General features: G+C 37.6%; 1 protein-coding gene across 2 annotated transcripts in view; it reads left to right on the top strand.

Moving 5' to 3' along the window:
• MAP4K3 (mitogen-activated protein kinase kinase kinase kinase 3) overlaps positions 1–27,002 on the top strand; it is a 198,489-nt gene that overhangs the window by 77,627 nt on the left and 93,860 nt on the right. For both annotated transcript variants that reach the window (XM_057558303.1, XM_057558304.1), the window contains exon 3: positions 21,056–21,146. In XM_057558303.1, coding sequence (XP_057414286.1) covers positions 21,056–21,146 — 91 coding nt within the window. The remainder of the gene's footprint in view (positions 1–21,055; positions 21,147–27,002) is intronic.

A 27,002-nucleotide genomic window follows, 5' to 3' on the forward strand; every position in this document is an offset into this window, starting at 1 on the left:
ATCAATTTTGATTATCTTCTCAAAGAACCAGGTTTTAGTTTCATTGATCTTTGCTACTGTTTTCTTTGTTTCTATTTCATTTATTTCTACTCTGGTCTTTATGATTTCTTTCCTTCTGCTCACTTTGGGTTTTGTTTGTTCTTCTTTCTCTAGTTCCTTTAGGTGTAAGGTTAGATTGTTTATTTGAGATTTTTCTTATTTCTTTAGGTAGGATTGTATTGCTATAAACTTCCCTCTTAGAACTGCTTTTGCTGCATCCCATAGGTTTTGGGTCATCGTGTTTTCATTGTCATTTGTCTCTAGGTATTTTTTTATTTCCTCTTTGATTTTTTCAGTGATCTCTTGGTTATTTAGTAGCGTATTGTTTAGCCTCCATGTGTTTGTGTTTTTACGTTTTTTTCCCTGTAATTAATTTCTAATCTCATAGTGTTGTGGTCGGAAAAGTTGCTTGGTACGATTTCAATTTTCTTAAATTTACCGAGGCTTGATTTGTGACCCAAGATGTGATCTATCTTGGAGAATGTTCCGTGTGCACTTGAGAAGAAAGTGTAATCTGCTGTTTTTGGATGGAATGTCCTATAAATATCAATTAAATCTATCTGGTCTATTGTGTCATTTAAAGCTTGTGTTTCCTTATTAATTTTCTGTCTGGATGATCTGTCCATTGGTGTGTTACTGTCCATTTCCTCTTTTATAGCTGTTAACATTTGCCTTATGTATTGAGGTGCTCCTGTGTTGGGTGCATATATATTTATAATTGTTGTATCTTCTTGGATTGATCCCTTGATCATTATGTAGTGTCCTTCCTTGTCTCTCGTAAAAGTCTCTATTTTAAAGTCTATTTTATCAGATATGAATATTTTTACTCTAGCTTTCTTTTGATTTCTACTTGCATGGAATATCCTTTTCCATCCCCTCACTCTCAGTCTGTATGTGTCCCTAAGTCTGAAATGGGTCTCTTTTAGACAGCATATATACGGGTCTTGTTTTTATATCCATTCAGTGAGCCTTTGTCTTTTGATTGGAGCATTTAATCCATTCACATTTAAGGTAATTATCAATATGTATGTTCCTATTACCATTTTCTTAATTGTTTTGGGTTTGTTTTTGTAGGTCCTTTTCTTCTCTTATGTTTCCCACTTAGAGAAGTTCCTTTAGGTTTTGTTGTAGAGCTGGTTTGGTGGTGCTGAATTCTCTTAGCTTTTGCTTGTTTGTTAAGCTTTTGATTTCTCTGTCAAATCTGAATGAGATCCTTGCCAGTAGAGTAATCCTGGTTGTAGTTTCTTCCATTTCATCACTTTAAATATATCGTGCCACTCCCTTCTGGCTTGTAGAGTTTCTGCTGAGAGATCAGCTGTTAGCCTTATGGGAGTTCCCTTGTATGTTATTTGTCATTTTTCCCTTTCAGTAATTTTTCTTTGTCTTTAATTTTTGGCAATTTGATTGCTATGTGTCTTGGTGTGTTTCTCCTTGGGTTTATCCTGCCTGGGACCCTCTGCGCTTCCTGGGCTTGGGTGGCTATTTCCTTTCCCATGTTTTCAGGAAAGGGAGGGAAGTTTTTGACTATAATCTGTTCAAATATTTTCTCGGGTTCTTTCTCTCTCTCTTCTCCATCTGGGACCCTTGTAATGCAAATGTTGTTGCGTTTAATGTCCCAGGGGTCTGTTAGGCTGTCTTCGTTTCTTTTCATTCTTGTTTTATTCTGTTCCGTGGCAGTGAATTCCACCGTTCTGTCTTCCATGTCACTTATCCCTTCTTCTGCCTCAGTTATTCTGCTATTGATTCCTTCTAGTGTATTTTTCATTTCTGTTATCGTATTGTTCATCTCTGTTTGTTCTTTAATTCTTCTAGGTGTTTGTTAAACATTTCTTGAATCTTCTCAATCTTTGCCTCCATTGTTTTTTTGAGTTCCTGGATCATTGTCGCGTCATTACTCTGAATTCTTTTTCTGGAAGGTTCCCTATCTCCACTTCATTTAATTGTTTTTCTGAGGTTTTATCTTGTTCCTTCATCTGGAACATAGTCCTCTGCCTTTTCATTTTGTCTATCTTTCTGTGAATGTGGTTTTTGTTCCACAGGTTGCAGGATTGTAGTTCTTCTTGCTTCTGCTGTCTGCCCTCTTGTGGATGAGGCTATATAAGAGGCTTGTGCAAACTTCCTGATGGGAGGGACTGGTTGTGGGTAGAGCTGGGTGTTGCTCTGGTGGGCAGAGCTCAGTAAAACATTAATCCATTTGTCTGCTGCTGGGTGGGGCTGAGTTCCCTCCCTGTTGGTTGTTTGGCCTGAGGCAAGCCAGCACTGGAGGCTACAGGCTCTTTGTTGGGGCTAATGGCAGACTCTGGGAGGGTTCATGCCAAGGAGTACTTTCCAGAACTTTTGCTGCCAGTGTCCTTTTCCCCGCAGTGAGCCACAGCCACCCCCCGCCTCTTCAGGAGACCCTCCAACACTAGCAGGTAGGTATGGTTCAGTCTCCTGTGGGGTCACTGTTCCTACCCCTGTGTTCTGATGCACACACTACTTTGTGTGTGCCCTCCAAGAGTGGAGTCTCTGTTTCCCCCAGTCCTGCTGAAGTCCTGCAGTCAAATCCCACTAGCCTTCAAAGTCTGATTCTCTGGGAATTCCTCATCCTGTTGCTGGACCCCCAGGTTGGGAAGCCTGATGTAGGACTCAGAATGTTCACTCCAGTGGGTAGACTTCTGTGGTATAAGTGCTCGCCAGTTTGTGAGTCACCCACCCAGCAGTTGTGTGATTTGATTTTACTGTGATTGCACCCCTCCTACCATCTCATTGTGGCTTCTCCTTTGTCTTTGGAAGTGGAGTACCTTTTTCGGTGAGTTCCAGTGTCTTCCTGTCGATGATTGTTCAGCAGTTAGTTGTGATTCTGGTGCTCTCACAACAGGGAGTGAGCGCACATCCTTCTACTCCACCATCTTGAACCAATCTCTTTCCCAAATGTTATAACTATCTTTTCCTGTGTTTTGTGAGACGGCCCAAGATTCCCCTGGTGTACAGTCTTCCTTGTCGCAGTGGGTCAGTAAACCTGCTCTTGTCAGACTGCAGGCTTGTTCCTATGGTTTTTAGTCTGATGGGGCTAGCCCACTGCCAACTCTTGAGACTTAACTTCAAAAGAAAATTAAAATGGATCCAGATGAGAGCTTGTGGAAGAGCTTGGTAGTAGAATAGAACTCACAGACAGGTACTTTCAGGCTTCACTTTCAAGTTCTTATGTTGTCTTTTTTTTTCTTTTTGAGTTTTAAAGTCAGAATTTTAGAGCCATAAGGTACTTTTTAGGTCATCTCTATGGATGGTTGTCAGATTTTTATAGCTTTCAAAAATTTTGGCATTGAAAACTACCTGGTGGCAGGGAAGTATTCTTTGAACCATCTCTTCAGCCCAACGCTCACATTTCATATTGCAGGAAAGTAGGCACACCATTTGTAATTTACCCAAAGCCACACATCTTATTTGTGGATCTGATTCCTCTCTTGACCTGTTGTTCTTTAGTTTTTCACACTAAAGATATAGTATTTAATTAAAGTTACTTGTAATTATTCATTTGTGGTATTGTTTATAGCTCTGGTTATTAAAGTAGAATATAAATGCAGACAGATAACACTGATTAATTAGGTAGCACCTCATGGGAGCACCTCTTTTAAGTGGGGAAGCTCATTTCTCTTCCAACACAATGAAAAATACTGAGATTGATGAGCAGGGAAATTCGTAGTGAGAAAATACGTTATTATGTTTTGTTTCCACAAGAGCAATGTTTATTAAATTGTAGAGCAACATTTTTAAAGTGCGACTAGGTACCAGTAAGACTCCATTCCACAATTTTTTCATGGATCTCTAAAGTTAAATGTTATGAACCTTCTTTCCTGTCAGCCTTTGACGTTAGTTTTTTCTGTCCTGAGAGGTAGGAGAGTGCTTTCTCTCCCTTCATCTTGCGTCATAGACTGGCAAGACGTCAGGGACATGAGTTATCTGCTCCCTTTCCTCTCTCCCTGAGAACGCTACTAAATCCCTTGCCACCAGATGTTTATCCCTTGCCATGTGTTTATTGCTGTCATGAAGACAGTCATTGTTACATCATTTGTGATCATTACTTTTCAAAGGTTGATCATGGATTGCTTAGCCACGCTTTAACGTGTTAGAGCCATATTATGTCATAGTCAGCTTGAGGCTGACTATACTGGACAGATCAGATATTTACACATTGCAAGGGAATAATGCTCAAAAATAAAAAAGGCCTTTACTTAGTATATCTGCAGTTTCTTCCTCCTTCCTAACCCTGTGTCACTTCAGTGATTCAGCTTTATGAATATTTATTTAGTACTCAATTTACTGAGAATAGAAGATACATAGACATGGTTCCTGCCTTCAGGGAGCTTGTTGCCCAATGTGAAACCCAACCAGAGTGCTTGTCTAAGTAGCCTAACTGTAGGGATTTACCCGTTGAGTAGAGTGTGTGTATATAGTTAGTGGTGCTGGCAATAAGGAATGGTGGTGGCTGCGACTAGAAAAACTTTATCAGTTCACAGGTCTCTGAATAGCTAGCTTTGACTATTTACTTGTGAAATACTCTAGATAGGGACTATCTAGGCAAGATGCCATGTGAAACAACACTAATAGGACAGAAGAGTTAATATCTCCTGATTCACTTGGTAGGTCCCGTAGAGGTTGTGAGGTTCATTTCACTTGGGGTAATTAAGAAAGGAACAGTTCATCTGAGTCTTTAAGGCTGGCTGGGATTTGGCTGGCAGTATAAGAGAATGGAGAATAAGTATTTCATATGAGGATAATGCGAAAGCAAAAGTGGTATTGACTTACTAGGCCTGTTTGGAAAATAGTAGTCTCATTTAACTACAGTGGTTATGCTCTGTTTGGGCATAGCAGGAAATAAGATGTGAAAAGCAGATTGATTATAGTTTATGGAGAACCATAAATGTTATACCCTAGAGATTTAGATTCTACCTTGTGAATGATGGGATTTTTAAAAATAGGTTAGTAACGTGGTCAGTGTACACAGGACATATTGGAAAAGAGAGACTCTCGTGGTAAGAAGACTTGTTCCTGTTACAGCATCCACACCTGAGTAACATGGAAGGCAGGGATGGGCAGGATTTTAGGGTGAAAGAATAGAACTTAAAATGTGACTGATAGGTGACAAGGGACAGGGATGAGCTTTATTCGGTTGTGCTTTATGCCTACATGACCTCAAGAACAGATCAAGAATGACTATAAAACTTTATTTTAAAATCAAGTCTTGGGGACTTCCCTGGTGGTGCAGTGGATAAGACTCCATGCTCCCAATGCAGGGGGCCCGGGTTCAATCCCTGGTCAGAGAACTAGATCCCACATGCACGCCACAACTAAGGAGCCTGTGAGCTGCAACTAAGGAGCCCACGAGCCAAAACTAAGGAGCCCACCAGCTGAAACGAAGGAGCCCGCCTGCCACAACTAAGACCCAGTGCAACCAAATAAATAAATAAATATTTTTAAAAATAAATTTAAACAATAAAACAAAATCAAGCCTTGTGAGAGAGAACCACCAGAACATCCGAGAGCTTGAAGCATCTCAAAATTAGAGCTATCTCTGAATTATAGACTGTTGGTCTCGTTGGTAAGCCTGGTAAAGATAGAAGTTTTACCCATGTATTTTGTTCACTTGGTTTAAAATCTGTGCCATGCTTTATTTTTCCTTTTTTCTGTTCTTACTCCAGAAACAGACCTACTTTACATACAGAGACTCTAGCTGTGCTGCTGTAATTTTTAATAGAGTAGGACGACTCGTACTGGGAATTCACTTCTGAGTTATGGGTACCTGCCTTATTTTGGATCTTCCATTAGAGCTGCATAGATAAACCTGGCTCTCAAAAGAAGAGCTGGATCCAGGTAAGAGAAGAGGAGACCTAACAAGCTAGTCAGGAATCTCCGATTAAGCCATTCTTCCCTCGCTACTTGGAGACCATCTGTTCCCGCTGGGGAATGTTTTCTCAAATATACCTTTAACATGAGAAGGCGGTGAAATTTGGTTCTCTGAGGATGAAAAAAATCTTAATGTATGAATCACAGATATACATACAGTACATAAACAGATATACAGAATACCTGTGGCATGAAATTTCACGGGGAGAGGTCATTAGGAAAACAAGGTTTATAAACATTGCATTAGAGTAGGACATTTTTGAGAGTGGGGATCATGTTTTCTTTAAAACAAAAACTAAACCTAATCATCTGAGAGAAACTACTTTGGGTATACCGAGCTGGGTATATTGATATTTTACTGCTTAGTTTCGGTAAGGGAATTTCTTTTTGATCCTGTTGAACCCACGTTCAAAGTTGATTCATAACAATTTATGCAAGTATAAATGATACTTATCTTAAGCATTGTTAATCATGAATACTAACTAAAAGACAGCCAAATAAATAGGCTGTAAGTTATGTTAAAAAACAAAATTCAACTGAGTAAATTTGTAGATCTAATTAATTGGATTTTTTTTTTTAAAGAAACTGCCACTTTTTAAAATATTTTATTTATTTTTTTGGCTGTGTCAGGTCTTAGTTGCAGCATGCAGGATCTTTTGTTGCAGAGCATGGGCTTCTCTAGTTGTGGTGTGCGAGTTTTCTCTCTCTAGTTGTGGCGCGGGTTCCAGGGCACGTGGGCTCTTTCTTTGAGGTGCTCGAGCTCAGTAGTTGTGCCTACGGGCTTAGTTGCCCTGGGGCATGTGAGATCTTAGTCCCCCGACTGGGGATCAAACCCACGTCCCCTGCATTGGAAGGCGGATTCTCTACCACTGGACCACCAGGGAAGTCCCCCCACCTAACTGGCCTTATTCAGTGATTCATGAGTCGGGCAGCATCCCGTCTAGCAAGTGGCATGGCCCTCCTAGGAGTTGTACAAAATGGAAGGTTTTTATAGGAAGAAGGGTGGGGCAGGGGACCTTTAGCAAAAGAAAAGGAAGGATTAGTTTTAGACCAGGACATCTTCTTTTTTCGGAGGAGGGAGTGGCAAGGGTTTTATCATACAGATTGCCTTTTCTTCCTCAGGGAGAATAGAGAGGGCCCATGTGACAGATTACCTCATTGATGCTGACCAAAAAATTCCAAACTGGTTGATTAAGATTACATTTCTGGTGAAGGTTGAAACTGCATTTAGGTTAGATATTAAATCTACGTTTGGTATCATGGGCTTTAGCACAAGTGATGCCATTTTGGGCCTGTGGTTTTTCTCTTTCTTTTTTTTTTCTTCTTTAATTTTTGAATTTTATTTTATTAATTTTTTTATACAGCAGGTTCTTATTAGTCATCAATTTTATACACATCAGTGTATACATGTCAACCCCAATCGCCCAATTCATCACACCACCATCCCCACCCCTCCGCGGCCTTCCCCCCTTGGTGTCCATGTGTTTGTTCTCTACATCTGTGTCTCAACTTCTACCCTGCAAACCGGTTCATCTGTACCATTTTTCTAGGTTCCACATACTTGCGTTAATATACGATATTTGTTTTTCTCTTTCTGACTTACTTCACTCTGTATGACAGTCTCTAGATCCATCCACGTCTCAACGAATGACCCAATTTCGTTCCTTTTTATGGCTGAGTAATATTCCATTGTATATATGTACCACATCTGCTTTATCCATTCGTCTGTCAATGGGCATTTAGGTTGCTTCCATGACCTGGGTATTGTAAATAGTGCTGCAGTGAACATTGGGGTGCATGTGTCTTTTTGAATTATGGTTTTCTGTGGGTATATGCCCAGTAGTGGGATTGCTGGATCATATGGTAATTCTGTTTTTAGTTTTTTAAGGAACCTCCATACTGTTCTCCATAGTGGCTGTATCAATTTACATTCCCACCAGTAGTGCAAGAGGGTTCCCTTTTCTCCACACCCTCTCCAGCATTTGTTGTTTGTATATTTTCTGATGATGCCCATTCTAACTGGTGTGAGGTGATACCTCATTGTAGTTTTGATTTGCATTTCTCTAATAATTAGTGATGTTGAGCAGCTTTTCATGTGCTTCTTGGCCATCTGTATGTCTTCTTTGGAGAAATGTCTATTTAGGTCTTCTGCCCATTTTTGGATTGGGTTGTTTGTTTCTTTAATATTGAGCTGCATGAGCTGTTCGTATATTTTGGAGATTAATCCTTTGCCTGTGGATTCGTTTGCAAATATTTTCTCCCATTCTGAGAGTTGTCTTTTTGTCTTGTTTATGGTTTCCTTTGCTGTGCAAAATCTTTGAAGTTTCATTAGGTCCCATTTGTTTATTTTTGGTTTTTATTTCCATTACTGTAGGAGGTGGGTCAAAAAAGATCTTGCTGTGATTTATGTCAAAGAATGTTCTTCCTGTTTTCCTCTAAGAGTTTTATAGTGTCCGGTATTACCTTTCGTTCTCGAATCCATTTTGAGTTTATTTTTGTGTATGGTGTTAGGGAGTGTTCTAATTTCATTCTTGTACATGTAGCTGTCCAGTTTTCCCAGCACCACTTATTGAAGAGACTGTCTTTTCTCCATTGTGTATCCTTGCCTCCTTTGTCATAGATTAGTTGACCATAGGTGCGTGGGTTTATCTCTGGGCTTTCTATCTTGTTCCACTGATCTATGTTTCTGTTTTTGTGCCAGTACCATATTGTCTTGATTACTGTAGCTTTGTAGTATAGTCTGAAGTCAGGGAGTCTGATTCCTCCTGCTCCATTTTTTTCCCTCCAGACTACTTTGGCTATTCAGGGTCTTTTGTGTCTTCATACAAATTTTAAGATTTTTTGTTCTAGTTCCATAAAAAATGCCATTGGTAATTTGATAGGGATTGCATTGAATCTGTAGATTGCTTTGGGTAGTATAGTCATTTTCACAATATTGATTCTTCCAATCCAAGAACATGGTATATCCCTCCATCTGCTGGTATCATCTTTAATTTCTTTCATCAGTGTCTTAGAGTTTTCTGCATACAGGTCTTTTGTCTCCCTAGGTAGGTTTATTCCTAGCTATTTTATTCTTTTTGTTGCAATGGTAAATGGGAGTGTTTCCTTAATTTCTCTTTCAGATTTTTCATCATTAGTGTGTAGGAATGCAAGAGATTTCTGTGCATTAATTTTGTATCCTGCAACATTATGTGGTTTTTCTCTTTATCAGTTATTTTCATCAGATGAAATTTTTGAAGAGTCATTTTCTTCATTCTCAATCCTTAAAAATACAAATATTGCTATTATAATTAATTTTTCCATATGTTGAAATATCAAGAAGTCAGTAGGATTATTAAACACTTCCTTTATATTTCTGTGTGGTATTAATTATAGTTTGAATATTTCTCCAAAAACTAAAAATTAGGTGCTGGTTCTGTGGTTTTACAAAAAATATTTTATAACTATATGTTCTAATTACTTAAAGCCAATTTTATCTTTTTATTTTTTATTTTTTAAAATTTATTTATTTATTTATTTGGTTGTGCCGGGTCTTAGTTGCGGCTCACCGGCTCCTTAGTTGTAGCATGTGAACTCTTAGTTGCGGCATGCCTGTGGGATCTAGTTCCCTGACGAGGGATCAACCCAGGCCCCCTGCATTGGGAGCATGGAGTCTTATCCCCTGCGCCACCACAGAAGTCCCAATTTTATCTTTTTAAAACCAGCCATTGGATTTCATGATACCTAGTTTAAGATAGGAATTGGATTTCCTGGTATTCTTGTAGTTTGAGATAATAATTGACAGCTTGTTTAAGGGAATCACAGCTCTGGGTAGTGAGCTATGGTTTTACTGAAAAATATTATTTCCATTTATTGTTTCTGTAGTATGAAATGGAGTTTATAAATTGTGTATTTCAAATGGTACCACGTATCATATTAAATGGTAAATTAAAACTTGTCTTACAGTTAAAATACTTTTACATATAGCGTAAGTGGATATTCCCATTTCTCTCTGTTTAAAATAGAGGAAGATTTGTGAGTGAGTACCCATAACATGGGCATGAGAAACCTTATTTGTTCCGCATAGTTTAAATTTAAATTTTTTCCTCTGGCCATAGGACAGTGTGTGTGTGTGTGTGTGTGTGTGTGTGTGTTGAAAAACATAACATTAGATCTACCCTCTTAATAAATGTTTAAGTGTATAGTGCAGTATTGTTAACTATAAGTTTAATGTTGTACAGAAGATCTCCAACATGATTGAAATTCTAGACCTACTGAATAGCAGCTCCTCATTCACGCTGCACCCACTACCCCCCGCACCCCCTGCCCAGCTCCTGGAAACCACCGTTCTACTTTCTGTTTCCATGAGTTTGACTACTTTAGATACCTCATAAGTGGAATCATGTAGTACTTATCCTTCTGTGACTGGCTTATTTCACTCAGCATAATATCCTCAAGGTTCATCCATGTTGTTACATATGCCAAGATTTCCTTCCTTTTTATGGTTGAATAATGTTCCATTATATATATATGTACAAACACCACATTTTCTTTGTCCATTCATGCATCATTGGACCTCTTGGCCATTGTGAATAATGCTGCAGTGAACATAGGAGTGCAAATATATCTTTGAAATCCTGATTTTAATTCTTTTGGTTGAATACCCAGAAGTGGTATTGCTGGATTATATGATGGTTCTATTTTTAATTTTTTGAGCAGCCTCCATTCTGTTTTCCATTGCAGCTGCATCATTTTACATTTCCACCAAGAGTATACAAGTGGTCCAATTTCTTCACATCCTTCTCAACCCTTGTTATTTTCTATATTTTTTTATAGTGGCCATCCTAAGAGGTGTGAGTTGATACCTCATTGTGGCTTTGATTTGCATTTCCCTTCCGATTAGTGTTGTTGAACAGCTTTTCATATACCTGTGAGCCATTTGTAATGTCTTCTTTGGAGAATTGTCTATTCAAGCCCTTTGATTTTTTAATCAGGGTTTGGTTTTTTGGTGGTGTTTTGTTTGTTTGTTTGGGGTTTTTTTTTTTTGCTATTGAGTTGTAGGAGTTACTTATATAGTTTGGATATTAACCTTTTATCAGATATATAGTTTGCAAATATTTTCTCTTATTCTTTAGGTTGCCTTTTTGCTCTGCAACAGCTCTCTAGATTAATGTAGTCCCACTTGTCTATTTTTGCTTTTGTTCCTTGTTCTTTTCCTATCATAGCCAAGAAGTTATTTCTTTTTTTTTTTTCACACGCACACACACACACTGTATTTTATTTTTACAAGAGATAAATAGACTGACACCAAGCACTGTAAATGGATGACCACAACAAAAGCAACAATGATTGCAATTACCAAACACGAAACACTCATACTATGTCATAATATTGACATTCAGTCCGGTAATCCTCCACTGTAACAGCTCCTTTACTTTTCAGTGCAAATTGATTTGTATATTTTTTGCCTCTGAGTCCTTGTGGGATTTTTTTTTTTTAATTCAAACAAAGTCACAAAAATTATAATCATCCTCATCAGTTCACTCAGTCCCATGTAATTAATTTTTTTTTCATCTTGATCTTTTGTTAACACTTTTATGAGTTCATCAGTTTTCCATTAGAGTTCTGAAAATGCTTATTCATTCAGTTCAGCAGTACAGTCAGTTACCAGAAACCTGTACTTGTCAGAGTCTTTTCCATGAATTCCTTGAAGATGAAACCCTTTTATAGGAACATATTTGCAAAAGCATCAGAGTACACCCAGAACTGTCTGTAAATGACAAAAGACTTAAAAATGACCACGGTTAAAGATTTGATGAAAGTTCATAATAATGCAATTGACAAGGAAATTTAGTTATTTCTGAGATATACATTTTAAAGTAATAACTAGAATTATGACTTATAACATTATACCAGAACATATAAGATTTTTAGAAATTTCATGTAATGTCTGAAACATTTATATTAACATATTTCCATACAAATAACCCAATGAAAGTTTAGTATTAATTGTTTTGTTTGTTTGTTTGTTATTTTATACTGCAGGTTCTTATTAGTCATCAATTTTATACACATCAGTGTATACATGTCAATCCCAATCGCCCAATTCAGCACACCACCATCCCCACCTCACCGCAGTTTTCCCCCCTTGGTGTCCATATGTCTGTTCTCTACATCTGTGTCTCAACAAGAAGTTATTTCTAAGAACAGTGTTAGAGATGTTTCCCCCCTATGTTTTCTTTTAGGAGTTTTATTGTTTCTGGTCTTGGGTTTAAGTCTTTAATCCATTTTGAGTTGATTTTTGTGTATGGTGTAAGAGGTGGGTCCAGTTTCATTTTTCTGCATGTCGATATCCAGTGTTCCCATCACCAGTTGTGGAAGAGACTATTCTTTCCCCATTCTGTAGTCTTGGCACCTTTGTTGAAAATCCATTGACCATATGTGTGTGGGTTTATTTCTGGGCTCTCCATTCTGTTCCATCGGTCTATATGTCTGTCTTTATGCCAGTACCATAAGGTTTTGATTACTGTAACTTTGTAATATGCTTTGAAATCAAGAAATGTGAGGCCTCCAGTTTTGTTCTTCTTTCTCAAGATTGTTTTGGATATTCAGGGACCTTTGTGGTGGTTCCATATGACTTTTAGGGTTGTTTTCCTATTTCTGTAAAAAATACCATTGAGATTTTTAGAGGGATTACATTGAATCTGTAGATCACTTTGGGTAGTATGGACACTTTAACAATATTAAGTCTTCTAATCCATGAATATGGGGTGTATTTCCATTTACTTATGTCTAATTTATTTCAGCAGGATTTTGTAGTTTTAAGTGTACAGGTCTTTCCTAAGTATTTTATTCTTCTTTTATGAGATTGTAATTGAGGTTTTCTTAATTTCCTTTTCTGATTATTCATTGCTTGTGTATATAAACACAACTGATTTTTATATGTTGATTTTGTATCCTGCAACTTTGCTGAATTCATTTATTCTAACAGTTTTCTTGTGGAATTATTAGGATTTTCTACATGTAAGATCATATCATCTGCAAGCAAGAGATAATTTTACTTCTTCCTTTCCGACTTGGATGATTTTTATTTCTTTTCCTTGTCTCTCTGGCCACAGGACATTTAACATGATCCACGGTAGACAAAGAATCAAAAAGATGAGAATTCTTCTGGGTATATCAATTCTTAAATAAGAGCTACTTATTTTAAAATAATACCTATTACAAAACTGCTCTCTCATGTTTATTTTTCCCAGATGAATTTAATTATAATTTTTTTATGTTCAAAAAAAGATTCAGTTAGTATTTTGATTGGAATTACATTAATTCAGAGATTAATTCATGAGACAATTGCCATCTTTACCATAGTAAATTCTTCTGTTCATAAGTGAAGTGTCTTTCCATTTTGTTTTTCAGGTCTTTTAACTCCCAAAATACTTATAAATAAAGTATTTTATTAAAATGTGGCCTACACATTTTAAAGCTTCTCCTTAGATACGTAATTTAATTTGATGTATGTGTTCTCATTTGCTAACTTGAGGATTTTTTTTTTTTAATTGTTTCTGGTCGTTTTTTTCAGTTGATTTTTGTTTGCTTGCTTTCTAGGAACACAATCATATATATTGCAAATAGTGAGAATTTTGTATTTCTACTGTTCATACCACCTTATTTTTTTCACTTGTGGGTTTCAATTGCTTCGTACTTCTGGAATAATTCATTAACTCCTTCAGATTGAGTGCCCCTATTATGTGTTGGGAGACAGAGTGAATAAATAAACATATAATATATTAGATGTGATAAGTGCTGTGGAGAAAAATAAAGCAGAGTAAGGATGTTGTGGAGTTGTCGTTGTGGGTTGCAATTTTATATAGGGATATCAGAGAAGGTCTCATCTTAAAGGCAACAGTTGAGTAGAGCCCTGGAGGAAGTGAGAAAGCAAGGCAGCTGGGAGGAAAAGAGCACTGCAGGTAGCTGAATAGAAAGTGCAAAGGTTCTGAGTCAGGAGCTGTGTATGATATTCAAGGAAGAGCAAGGAGGCGAGTGTGGCTGAAGCAGAGTAAGAGGGAGAAGAGTAGGAGAAATGATGTAGGATTACGAATAACAAATCATACTGGGTGATAATAATAGAGGTAATAGTTATTAAACATTATGTTTGAGGCCTTGTTCTACGTACTTAACAAGTATTCTTTCATTTAATCCTTACAATAACCTTAAGAGGGAGACACTGTTATCTCCATTTCATAATGAGGAACCTGAACTCAGAGAGAGAGAATATGAATATGAATGAATTTGCCCAAGATCATACAACCAGAAAGTTGTGAAACCAGGTTTCATAGTTCAATATATTTATTTTTTGGCCGCACCACGCAGCATGAGGCATCTTAGTTCACCAACCAAGGATCTAACCAGGGCCCCCTGCAGTGGAAGCTTGGAGTCCTAACCACTGGACCGCCAGGGAATTCCCCATAGTTCAATATTGTGATTCCAAAATATATGTCCTTAATTATGACACTGTGCTAGACATGGTGAGTCCAGCAGCAAAGTATAGATTTAATGTTATAGAAATAAGGGAGTTATCCATTTCAGTGAATGACAACTCCATCTTTCCAGTTGCTCAGACCATAAATTTGAAAGTCATATTTAACTCATCTCATTTTCTCATACTCCATAAAAAAGAAAAAGCTGAGCAGCTTGAGCCTTTTCAGTGGCTCCCTTCCCTAATTTGTATCTTCAGTCAAATCTCATCTTCCTCACCTGCTCTCTTTAGCCATTCCTGCTAAATCCCTATTCCCTCCTTTGCTTCATTTTTCACCTTAGTACTCAACACCTTCTAATGTACTATACAATTTTACTGATCTATCTTGTCTATTGCCTGTCTACTTACATTAGAATATAAGCTCTACAAAGTCAGGGATTTTTGTTTGTATTATTTTTTACTGATGCAGTCCCATTGCTGGCACATAATTGTTCAATAACGATCTGTTGAATAAATTTTTAAAAAAGAAAAAGAAAGGGAGTTATTTAAGGTTTGACTTTAAGCTGTTATAGTTATGATTGTGCACATTTTATGTCTCCTGTAAGTTTCTTAAAGTCAAGGAAAGTCTTGTTCATTTCTGGAACTCTACTCATGGTCTCTAGTACGTTCTCTTTTATATCATATTAGCTGCTCAGTGTATGGTGGTTGTTGAATGTTTTCTCAACAGGGTACGTCCTAAGAATAACTATTCATCTTTACCCAGATGAAAGCATTAGATATTTTCACAAACAGTATATATACACAAATACACACACATATATATTTCTTTACGTACTTGTATGCTAAAAGGTAAATCAGATCTATAACAAGTTAACTTCCTTTTACACTCTTTAAAAATTATAATTTAAAGTATTTTAAATTCTAATCTTGCTCTATTGTTAGTTACCATGTAAATTAACTTTTGATACTGCAAAGAATTATTTCATTATCATGACATTTGTCAAGACACTTCTGGAAAACGATGGCAGCTTCTGAGAGTCATGAACATGTTAAACATCTAGAAGAGAGATATTTAGATATAAATAAATATAAATAACATTTATATTTAGATATAAATAACATTTAGATATTCTAAATGTTAAACATTTAGAAGAGAGATATAAAGATATAAAAAAACAAAGAATTGACGTAAGAAACAACAAACAAAAGGTAATTGATGGTGACATGTAAACTCGTTTCCTTCATAGGGGAAAGAACTACAGAAACAGAAAATACACAGTTTACAAATAGACCAAGAGTTGGTTTCCTAAGGACTTGTCTGTTGTTTCACCTCCCAATACAGATAATCCTTACATTTCCCCTGTTTGTTTTCCATATAACCTCTACTTCCACAGTGTGCAGATACACATCAGTTGCCTTCATTACAATTACTTGGACTTAGATACATAAACTGTTAAAAAGCACAAAATGATAATGCTACCTCCCAGCCAGTAGTTCTGTTTCAACAACTTTACCATATTTATCTAACAACAGTGTTTGTGTAATTATTTGCTTTATTGAATTTTTTTTTTTTTTTTTTTAATGGCTGTGTTGGGTCTTCGTTTCTGTGCAAGGGCTTTCTCTAGTTGTGGCAAGCGGGGGCCACTCTTCATCGCGGTGCGCAGTCCTCACTATCGCGGCCTCTCTTGTTGCGGAGCACAGGCTCCAGACGCGCAGGCTCAGTAATTGTGGCTCACAGGCCCAGTTGCTCCGCGGCATGTGGGATCTGCCCAGACCAGGGCTCGAACCTGTGTCGCCTGCATTGGCAGGCAGATTCTCAACCACCGCGCCAGCAGGGAAGCCCGCTTTGTTGAATTTTTTGCTTATTTGTTAAAAATGTGAGTGGATAGTTTATTAAGTCAAAGTGCTTATGTTAATGATAAGAAGAGTAGGTCTTATAAACTGAATACAGTTGACGCCAGTAAAAATAATTAGGCATACCAAAAAGGCAGTTGGTTATCAGTTTGATCTAAGATTATGTATTATTTTGTCAAAGAAAAAGTAAATAATTGTATGAAATGTTGGAAATACCATGATTGTCAGTTTGTATCTAAAAAGGCAAGAGGGCCTCCCCAGTGGCGCAGTGGTTAAGAATCCACCTGCCAATGCAAGGGACATGGGTTCGAGCCCTGGTCCAGGAAGATCCCACATGCCACAGAGCAACTAAGCCCATGCGCCACAACTACTGAGCCTGTGCTCTAGAGCCCACGAGCCACAACTACTGAGCCCACATGCCGCAACTACTGAAGCCTGCACGCCTAGAGCCCGTGCTCCACAACAAGAGAAGCCTGCGCACCGCAATGAAGAGTAGCCCCTGCTCGCCGCAACTAGAGAAAGCCTGCGTGCAGCAATGAAGACCCGATGCAGCCAAAACTAAAAATAAATAAATAAATAAATAAACAAACAAGGCAAGGAAGTATTAGGGAGTCTATGTTTTATTGTAGTTTTCAGGGAGAGACCCACCCCCATAACATTCAAGTGTCCTTTTGCTCTCACATATTTGACTAAATATAGCTTTTTACTGGAAAGTATTGTATTAAAAAATAAAGAAAATGGTATAAAAAATAAAAGCAAATAGAAATGCCTATAATCTTGTTCATCATATCTGTGCTCTATTAGAGGGACAGAGTCCCGTGTTTGTTAACCCACTAAAACATTTGTGAAGCCCCTCCTACGGTTTGGACAACCTTTTTCATAACTGGATGGTAATAATTATATCAGTTTAGGATAATGCTAACTACTGTAATAACTAAGCTAGATCATAATATAATTTTATTTCAAGTTTATGCAGTAGTTTAGAGCAGATGTTCAAGTTGTTGGATGACTTTCTTTCTTTAGGTGACTCAGGGACCCAGACTTCTTGCATTTTCTGGGACCTCACAGTGTCATGTAGCCTGCTAATGGGAAAAGAGAGAGTAGGAAAATGACACATTATTTTTGCTCACATTCCATTGGCAAGAACTGTTCTCTTGGGCACATCACGTTGACTGGGAAATGTTGTCTTTTGACGGGATAATTGCCTCCCACCAGTAACTTCCACACTATGGGAGGGAGAGCACAGATTATTTGTGAATGGCTAGCCAGCTCTGCCACAGTGATAATGTTGATAGTAATCGTGTATTAGTTTCCTATGGCTATGTTAACAAGTTCTACAAACTTGGTGACTTGCAACAGCACAAATTTATTCTCTTAAAGTTCTGGAATTTAGAAGTCCAAAGTGTGTTTCACTGGGTCAAGATCAAAGTCTTAGCAGGGCTGCCTTCCTCTGAATACTGTAAGGGAAAATCAATTTCCTTGCCTCTTCTAGCTTCTAGAGCTGCATTCCTTGCATTCGTTCATTTTTGGCCTCTTCCTCCATCCTCAAAGCCAGCAACATAGCATCTTGCTCCTTGCCTTCTTATAGTCAAGTCTCCCTCTGCCTCTTCTTATAAGGACACTTGTGATTACATTAAGGGCCCACCCAGATAATTCACGATAATCTCCCCATCACAAGCTCCTTAACTTAATCATGCTTGCACGCCCCTTTTTGCCTTGTATGGTAACGTTCACAGGTTTCAGAGGTTAGGACCTGGCCATCTTTGGGGCCATTATTTGCTCTACTACATATAGTTAACATTTATTGAACACTTAGTATTGTGTCATGTTTATTCTGAGAACTTTGCATATGTAAGTTTGTATTTTTCTGCCTGTCTACTTGATTTATTCATGATCTGCTCTACTTGTAGGCTTGCTTATTTTTCTCAATTAGGTTTTGTTTTTATTTTTGCCATCCTTTGGAAAATGTATTCTTCACTTTAATGTCAAAAATTTTACCGAAAACTCATAGACTCTCAGAATTGGAAAGAATTTTTCAAGATTATCTTGTCTAACCATACCATTGGGGGGGGGGCTGTTAATTTATCCTTTAGAATGTATTTCTCTTGAACTTTGAAGAAAGTCCTTTAACTCTGTTAGGCTCCTTTGGATTAATTAATGTATTAAACTGCTTTCTTTTTTCCTACCCAAATTACCTTTTTCAGTTACCTTTAAAAATCAAATTAAGGAATTTTTCTTTGGATTTTTTCCCCACAAAAATACTGAATTTAATTTGGCCATTGTCATAATCACATGGAGGTGACCTAATAGGACAAAAAGGATGCACTTTGGATCAACAACATTTCCTGGGAAAGACGTAGTTGAAGGCTTAAAAAGCCATTCATAGATTTTAGTGAAACCACAGGAGTAGCAAACAAACAATTGTATAAAACATGCTAATAACTGGATGAAATTAAACCAAAAGCAGATGCTCCTGATTTAGAGTCATCATGTAGAATTACGTGCTATGATTATGATTATGATTATGCTATTATTATGATTCATTCAGGCAACAGCTTCATTGATTGCATATTAGGTGCTAGGGATACAGAAATGATGAAGGTATCATCCTGTCCTAGACAATGTAACATTCCAGTGAGGACATAGACATGAAGACATTGATGCAGTGATGCTTACAGGTATAATAGAAACCACAACTCAAGGTGGCTTAAACAGTACAAGGAGTTTATTGGTCATGAACAGGTATATCTGAAAATTATCAGGCAGATGAGGCTTCCTGTAGTAGCTCAATTACACTGGTCATGTGCCTTCCCCCTTCCCCCCTTTTCATGTTTCTTCTCAGTGTTTTCTGCAGATCAGTGTTATTCTAAAGCTGGCTGCCTTGGAGGTTGTGTGACGACTAACAACTTCAGGGCTGCTCCTAGAAAGAGAGCTGCTGTCCTCTAACTATTAAACTAGTCCTAGAGTTCGTGCTGACTGTATTAACTTTTATCTCATGTAACCCAGTCACTGAATTGGGGAAAGTATAATCGAAAGGCAGGTGAAAAGCAAAATTTAGAACTTTCAAAGTATTTCGTATATCCCTGAAAACTGGAGTTAGTCTCATTATGGCTTTATTATGTTTATCTTGGATTTTTCTTAATATACTGAATCAGATATTCTTACTGGTGGGAAGTAAACCCAGAAGATCCTAGTTCAGTGATTTTCTTTTGAGATTTTGAAGGCATAAAAATTTTCTGTTCTCCCTTTGGAGAACTTTGATTTTGTACTCATTTCATTGCAGAAATTACGAATCTGACATACTGTCTCTTCTCTACTACTTCTTCCCTTGTCACTGGGGCAGCAAGGTTGGTTTTGATATTAAGTTCAGATGGTTCATGGTTAGGCTACTTTCAAGCCTCGGTTACATTTACAGTAGGAAGATGCCAGGCCAGAAGTGTCAGGGCTTGCCATAACAACCTCATATTTACGATTTAAACTTTAGTTTGGGAAACCTATTTTTGATTTTGCCACTAATATACATTTAATCAGGCTATTCATAGTATATAATGCTTTAAAAACTGAATTAGTAATACAAAGCTGCTTTGATTTCAATGTAAGCACTTCCACGTGTTCTCTTTCTGCTTAGTCTCTGGTTTACCACATTTGCATTCATGGCAGTTCTGTCTCTCTCCATGACAAATGTTCATTCAGGAACCATAGCGTGTGACACTGTTATAGGCTTGCCAGATCTTATTTTGAAGAATTTGGGCAGGGAGGGAGTAGAAGGAGAGAGATACTTGCTTATAGTCTGACCAGGCTTAAATACAGTCCCATTCTACATCCCAACACAGCTGGAGCAAGGCACTCGAATACAGGATAGGCCTGTGGGGGGGGGGGCCTTCTGGTAAACCAGTACTGCTAGAGTAAGGCCTCTCAGCTCTACCAAGAGAGCTGTGGAGGTACGTTTGATAGTCTCGGTGTATAAGGGTTCCTGCCCTAACTTAAAAAAGAATTGCTTCCTTGTGCAAAATTATATTAAATGTTGGGACTTCCCTAGCGACACAGTGGTTAAGAATCCTCCGCCTGCCAATGCAGGGGACACGGGTTCACGGAGCAACTAAGCCCGTGCACCACAACTACTGAGCCTGCGCTCTAGAGCCCGCGAGCCACAACTACTGAGCCCGCGTGCCACAACTACTGAAACCCACGTGCCTAGAGCCCGTGCTCCGCATCAAGAGAAGCCACCGCAAGGAGAAGCCCGCACACTGCAACGAAGAGTTGCCCCTGCTTGCCACAACTAGAGAAAGCCCACGCACAGCAACAAAGACCCAACGCAGCCAAAAATAAATAAATAAATAAAATTATATTAAATGTTATTTGCTAAGAAAGGGAAAACATAGTGTATTTCTAGTGAATTATATGATGATTATATCCAAGGCATAATTATAATAATAGCAAATGCTTATCTAGTGCTTACTCTGTGTCAGGTACTGTTCTAAGCATTTTACATACATTAGCCCACTTAACCCTTACAATAGCCATATGAGATAGATTATTATTAGTTTTATCCCTATTTTACAGAGGAAGAAATTGGCACAGAGAGGTCAAGTAACTTGCCCAAGTTCACACAGCTTAGTAAGGGACAGAGTTGGGATTTGAATCCAACGTAGTCTGGGACCAGAGTTCATACTTTTAATCATTGTACTTTACTTTCTGTCAAGAAAGGACTGAAGTTGTCATTAAAAATAATATCAATAACATTATTTATTACGTTTTGAAACAAATCGACATTTTGAAATTTACTTACTAAATATTCAACTTGCTTATTTTTTATTCTAGGAGAAGACTTTGCAGTTGTGCAGCAAGAAATTATTATGATGAAAGACTGTAAGCACCCAAATATTGTTGCTTATTTTGGAAGCTATCTCAGGTACATTGTTTGTTTCCCTTATGAAAAGCAGTAATGATTTCCATCACCTAATATTTAACAAAATAAAGTTAGCTCTAATACCACGTTTTGTAGTTTTCTTCATGCTTTGAAAAAAAGATATTTTCATATGAATGGAATTTTTATTTATGACCTCTTTATGTTAATTCTGTAACCAATACCATAGTCTGTGATTTGTCTGTTATACTCTTGGGAATTCTGGGTGTAGTTTCAATGAGGAAGCTGGCAAGTAAAAACTGACTTTTATGGTTAGTCTTCCTGTGGTAGACCAGAGATCTAAATACGCCATTCTGTTGCCGCTTTCTTCTGGTCTTGGGTGAATTTACACAGTATATCTGTTGTTTTTATTAGAACCTTTAGAACCTTTTTTTTCTTTTGTGCTTCTAGCCTCAAAGTATTACATCATCCCTTCCCTTCATTTTATCCAGAGGACTAGGAATTATAATTATTTTACTAACTTCTTATTTTCCCAGGTCCTAAAGTGAACTTAGAAAGACTGAATTTGCCACCCCTTGTTTTGGTTTGGCAGGACCAAGCCAGGTTCCCCAGGTCATATTCCATAGGGGATGACCTCAAGGTCAGATCTTGTGTTTCCATTCACTTCTGTATGCAGTTGAGTTGAGCACTGTGGCCTAGTTGTTTCCAAGCTTCCTTCCAAGGGGGAAGGATTAGAGAATGTTTTCTTCGGTATTTAAAAAACTCTTCTGTTTGGTTCCCATATACTGTAGGGTAAGAATAAGGATGTATCCTATTACAGCTCCCATTCTGTCTGTGAGCCAAGTACAAAACACTTCTTTCCTGATGCAGGCACAGCATGTGGAAAAGACGGGGCAGTTCTGCCCTCTCTTCCTTCCAGCTTGTGAAAAGCCAGGCGGACCGGCTCTTCTTGATTCTGACCACTCTTGGATAGCTTTGATTGCCCACCTTCATCGAGGTCAAAGGGTGGGTTTAATGGGGACTTTAGTTCACATAGGGACAGGTGCTACCCCGAGGTCAGTGACTGTTAAACCTTTTGAATGGGTTCTTTAACAGCCAATTTAAAACTGCTTTAATGGTGGGTGGTTCAGACAACAACCTAACAATAGTTTCTGCATCCGTTTTTATCTTACGGACAGACCCAGCACAGGCAGTTACTCCGTCAGCGCAAAGAAGTCTCTTACAATCATTTAAGCTCATGATACAAATAACTGATTTCTGCCAACACATTAAAATTATCACTTCAAAACAATTTGTTTCACTGTTATTGGTCCTAACAAAATGATCCTACTTAGACTCATTTGGGAGAAGCATTACAAAGTTTTCTTCCCCCAAGAGCAAACAGATCTTTTTTTAAGAGTTTTTGTGTTTCCCCAGGGACATTGAACTGAGAATTTCTCAAACATGGTCTGAGTCTTCCAGAAGTATGGGACCATCCAAAGCCTAACCTGTTATTCCAGGAGAGCCCCACCCACTTACATGGCAACCTTGGTGTGGTGAAATGAGCATGATCTTTTTGCCACAGAGACAGTAGTATAGTTGGTAGTTTAGAGCTTGAGTTCTGGAGTCAGGTTGGTTGGGTTGGTTGAGTCCTGACTCCATCACTTACTAACTTTGTGGCTTATGGCAAATTTCTTAGCCACTCTGTGCCTCCATTTCCTCATCTATAAAATAAGGATAATAATAATAGATACATGATGTGATAACTACAAGGGTAATTGGTAAATACAAGTAAAGTGTTAAGAACAATGGTTAGAACATAATAAATGCTCAATAAATGTTAACTTGCATTACTACTACTATTGCTATGATTACTATTACTGTTAACTGTTTTTTAAATACCATCAGGTTAGTGCCTAATTTGATCCTTTCAACAACACTCTTAGGAATATTACTCTATGGTAAATATTATTTCCATTTTACAAATAAGGTGTTTGAGAGTTTCACACTGAGTATTTAGTTCACAGTCTCATTTCAAGTTATTGATAGAGGAGGGTCCTAGTTCTTTCTGTGGTATTGTGCTTATGGATCACATGACTTTTGACTTGGCCTTTCTACTTCCTTGCCAAAAAAGCTGACCAAATAAACGTCCAGTATTTCACCCCCACCCGCCCCACCCCCGCCAAAACTCAAAAAGTAACACTAAACTAAACTGGACATTTGACTTTCTGGGTTACTTAGGCAAGCGCCTTCCCACACAGGTTAGGCAGCAAAACGTTTGATCTTGTTACCAGAATGCAGAATTCCTTTTGGGTTTGTATTCATTTTTGTTGAGACTTGGGGCAAAATAGCACAACTCTATAGTAACACACTCTTTAACCTTAACCATGAGACATGCTACAAGAGAGCCAATTTGAGGTTATGCCTAACAAAAATTGTACTTACTTTTAGATATCAGGAACCATGTATTCTGACTGTATTTTGAATATCCTTTTTTTGAAAGGAAACCTTTTAAATTGAAGCATAGTATACATACAGAACAGTGTGCAAATTTCTGTTTTGTGTGTTAACTCGATGGATTTTTTTTAGAGGATACTTTTATTTTAATCTAAGTATAAGAATACAGAGAGCAAAACTGCCCAGAAACCATAGTGAAACAGACAAAATTAGGGTCATTCTCTCCTTTTTTTTTTTTTCTTTTAGTAAAGTTGTGTTCATTTGGAGTTGTATGATCTGATATAGGAAAACTGATTTAAATATATAATTTTATTCTGTAATGTGTAGTTGATGAAAGTGGTACGAAAGCAAATGGTAGTATAATGTGGAACAGCGATTAATCCTCTCTTTCTTTAGCTCTTTTCTTCTAAAGAAATTCTTCCCTGTTTCACTAATTAAAGTCTAGACTCAGGCAGATTTGGACTATGGGATAATGATTAGCCTTGTCGGGTGTTAGAGCTAGAAGGGACTAAGAGGTCTTGTCACTTAGCCCACTTTTTTTTTTTTTTTTTTTTGCTGATAGAAGAGGGACTGCTGGATAAATGACTTCTTTAGGTTATCCAGCTACTCATTGTTGGTGCTGGGATTTAAACCTGGCTCTGCAGGTACCTAGCCAGCAGTCTTTTGGGTTACTTGGTTACTTTGGACATATTACTTAGTCCGGAAATGGCAGATTTAGTCTCAAAGGGAACATGGTTTCTTGGCTTCTTTCTCATTACTGAATGATTTTTCAGAAGGCAAGGAGCTTGTTTGTTTGAAATTGATACAAACCCCCTAAAATATATACTGTTCTTATTGACCTTCTTCTCTCTTGTTGCCATTATAGCCTATTATAACAAATTTGGACAAAAAAATTGAGCAAACTGAAGTAACATGTTTTGACCATTAATAAATTTCCCCTCCAGGAAATCAGACTTAACCCTATGAATTTACTGAATAGATGACCAGCAAATAATTAAGTTCAGAAACGTATTTTATAACAGGGTTATAGTGAGCTATGCTCACTTCCCAAAGAAATATTGAGACTGAGCTCCTATAAAACAGAAGCCTAATACTCTTTTTTTTTTTTTTTTTTTTTTAATTTTTTATTTATTTATGGCTGTGTTGGGTCTTCATTTCTGTGCGAGGGCCTTCTCCAGTTGTGGCAAGCGGGGGCCACTCTTCATCGCGGTGCGCGGGCCTCTCACTATCGCGGCCTCTCGTTGCGGAGCACAGGCTCCAGACGCGCAGGCTCAGTAATTGTGGCTCACGGGCTAGTTGCTCCGCGGCATGTGGGATCTTCCCAGACCTGGGCTCGAACCCGTGTTCCCTGCATTAGCAGGCAGATTCTCAACCACTGCGCCACCAGGGAAGCCCAGAAGCCTAATACTCTTGATGGGGCCTTCCTTACTTGCTCTTCAATATCATTAAAAGCCTGTGTTTATTAAGTGCCTAATTACACATACTGTGCAACAAGAACTGGATAGAGAAAACTTTTCTCTGAAAGTTTAGAATTTAAAGTAAATAGTCCTGGTTTGGTATATATTTTTATCTGTGTATTTCTGTGTGTATATTTATAAAACAACAGATTTAAATCACCATAGACCTATTCTTTATTCTCAGTAGAGCTGAACTATTGCTTCTTTTAAGCAAAGAATGATTTTAACTTCAGATTCTTCTAAGCATTCCTTAGCTCAGCATATCCTTTAAGAATAAATTAAGAAAATTGGAACATTCCTTTCTAGTTTGAACTCATAATGCTCAGCTTTGAATAACAGCAAATGATCCTCAAAAGGTAAGCTGTCAGAAGATCAGATCCATACACTGAAAACACTTTTATTTAGATCAGATATTTTAAACCTTTGAAATCCAGAGTACTAGTTTAGATGAACATGATTTAGCTCATAGTAATAATATATTTATAAATCATCACCACTTATAAAGTGTTTTTACATTATTTCTTAGGATGTCTAGAGTGCTGTATTGATTTCTGGAGATGTTAAGATAGATAAAACAGTCCTTGCCTTTAAGGAGCTTACTATTGAATAGAAAAAATAGATATGAGCAAATAATTGCAATGCTAGGTGCAGTTATCATTTTGACATAAGATATAAAGTGATAAAGATGGTAGAATATCTGATTTTGTCAAAGGGAATCAGAGAGAGCTCTTTGAATGATGTTATTCCCAAATACTGGCTGTTAAAGGATTAGTATGCATTTACTGTGGTGTGTATATGTATGTAGAAAATTGTAATTTCTGACAAAGGAAATAGATGCATGAAAAAATCATGAAGTGTTCAGGAGATAGCTAATAATCTCATATTAGAGTTTAAGGGGAAAGGGTGTAGTTCAGCAGGTTAAGGCTGTGGAGATTTAGGCAAAAAAGAAACCTTTTATGCCTTAATTAGGACCTATATGTATTGAGCATACTTGTTGGAAGGTTTTAACACAGAGGTCGTATATTGTATGGGGGGATGGACTTGGCGTGTAGGGTATTGAGACAAGGAGTCAGTTAATTTTATACAGTACATTTATTACAGTAATCCAAGGAAGAGATGGTAGTCCCTTGAGTTATATAGAAACTGGAAGAAATTTTTTTTCTAGAGCCAGAGACAGGACTTGCCAGGGAAACCACAGAATCTTAACTGAAAATGCGTTTTTGAATGCTCACACTATGAAAATAAAAATTACAGTTAAGTCACTTTAATTTATACCCAGCTACTGTCTTTTTTTTAAAAAGGAAACTTAATTTTGGAATATGTTAGATTTACATAAAAGTTGCAAAGATAGTACAAAGAGTTCTCGCAGCTTTCCCTGGTGTTAACATATTACATAACCCTGGGACATTTGTCAAAACTAAGAAATTAACATTGGTACGGTAATATTAGCTAAACTAAGATACTGCATTTGGATTTTACCAGTTTTTCACTAATGGTCCTCTTTAAGTAAGAAATTTGGTGGAACTACCTTATGAGATACTTCTTTATACCAGTATTGCTGGGGTATTTCTACCAAACATTTGTTCAGAGGGATGCTGATATGTGAAAAAATGGGTCTATGGAAAAAATAATTTGGGGATGTAGCGAACTAAACAAAATTAGAGAAGTTGTATTTCTTCTTTCTCTTCTTCATTTTCCCTCTCCCCTCTGCTCTGTTGTCTTTTCCCCTTCTTCCTCTTCTCCATTCTCCCCTTCCCAACTTTCCATCCCCTTTCTTCCCCTCTTTCTAATCTTCCTCCTCCTTTTCCCACCTTTTCTTCCCTCTCCACACCTCCTCCTTCCCTTTCTCCTTCTATTCTGTGCCCCACTCCCACCCCACAGGATTTCTCAGAGACCTTAAAATACCAGTGGCGTTGTTAATTTCCAAGAGAAGAGAAGACAATAGTATATGACATTTCTAAAACTGATTTAACTGTGCAGTGGTTTCTTGTGGGGAGCATACTTCACA

This window comes from Balaenoptera acutorostrata, chromosome 12 (assembly GCF_949987535.1).
Source record: "Balaenoptera acutorostrata chromosome 12, mBalAcu1.1, whole genome shotgun sequence".
NCBI classification, from domain to species: domain Eukaryota; kingdom Metazoa; phylum Chordata; class Mammalia; order Artiodactyla; family Balaenopteridae; genus Balaenoptera; species Balaenoptera acutorostrata.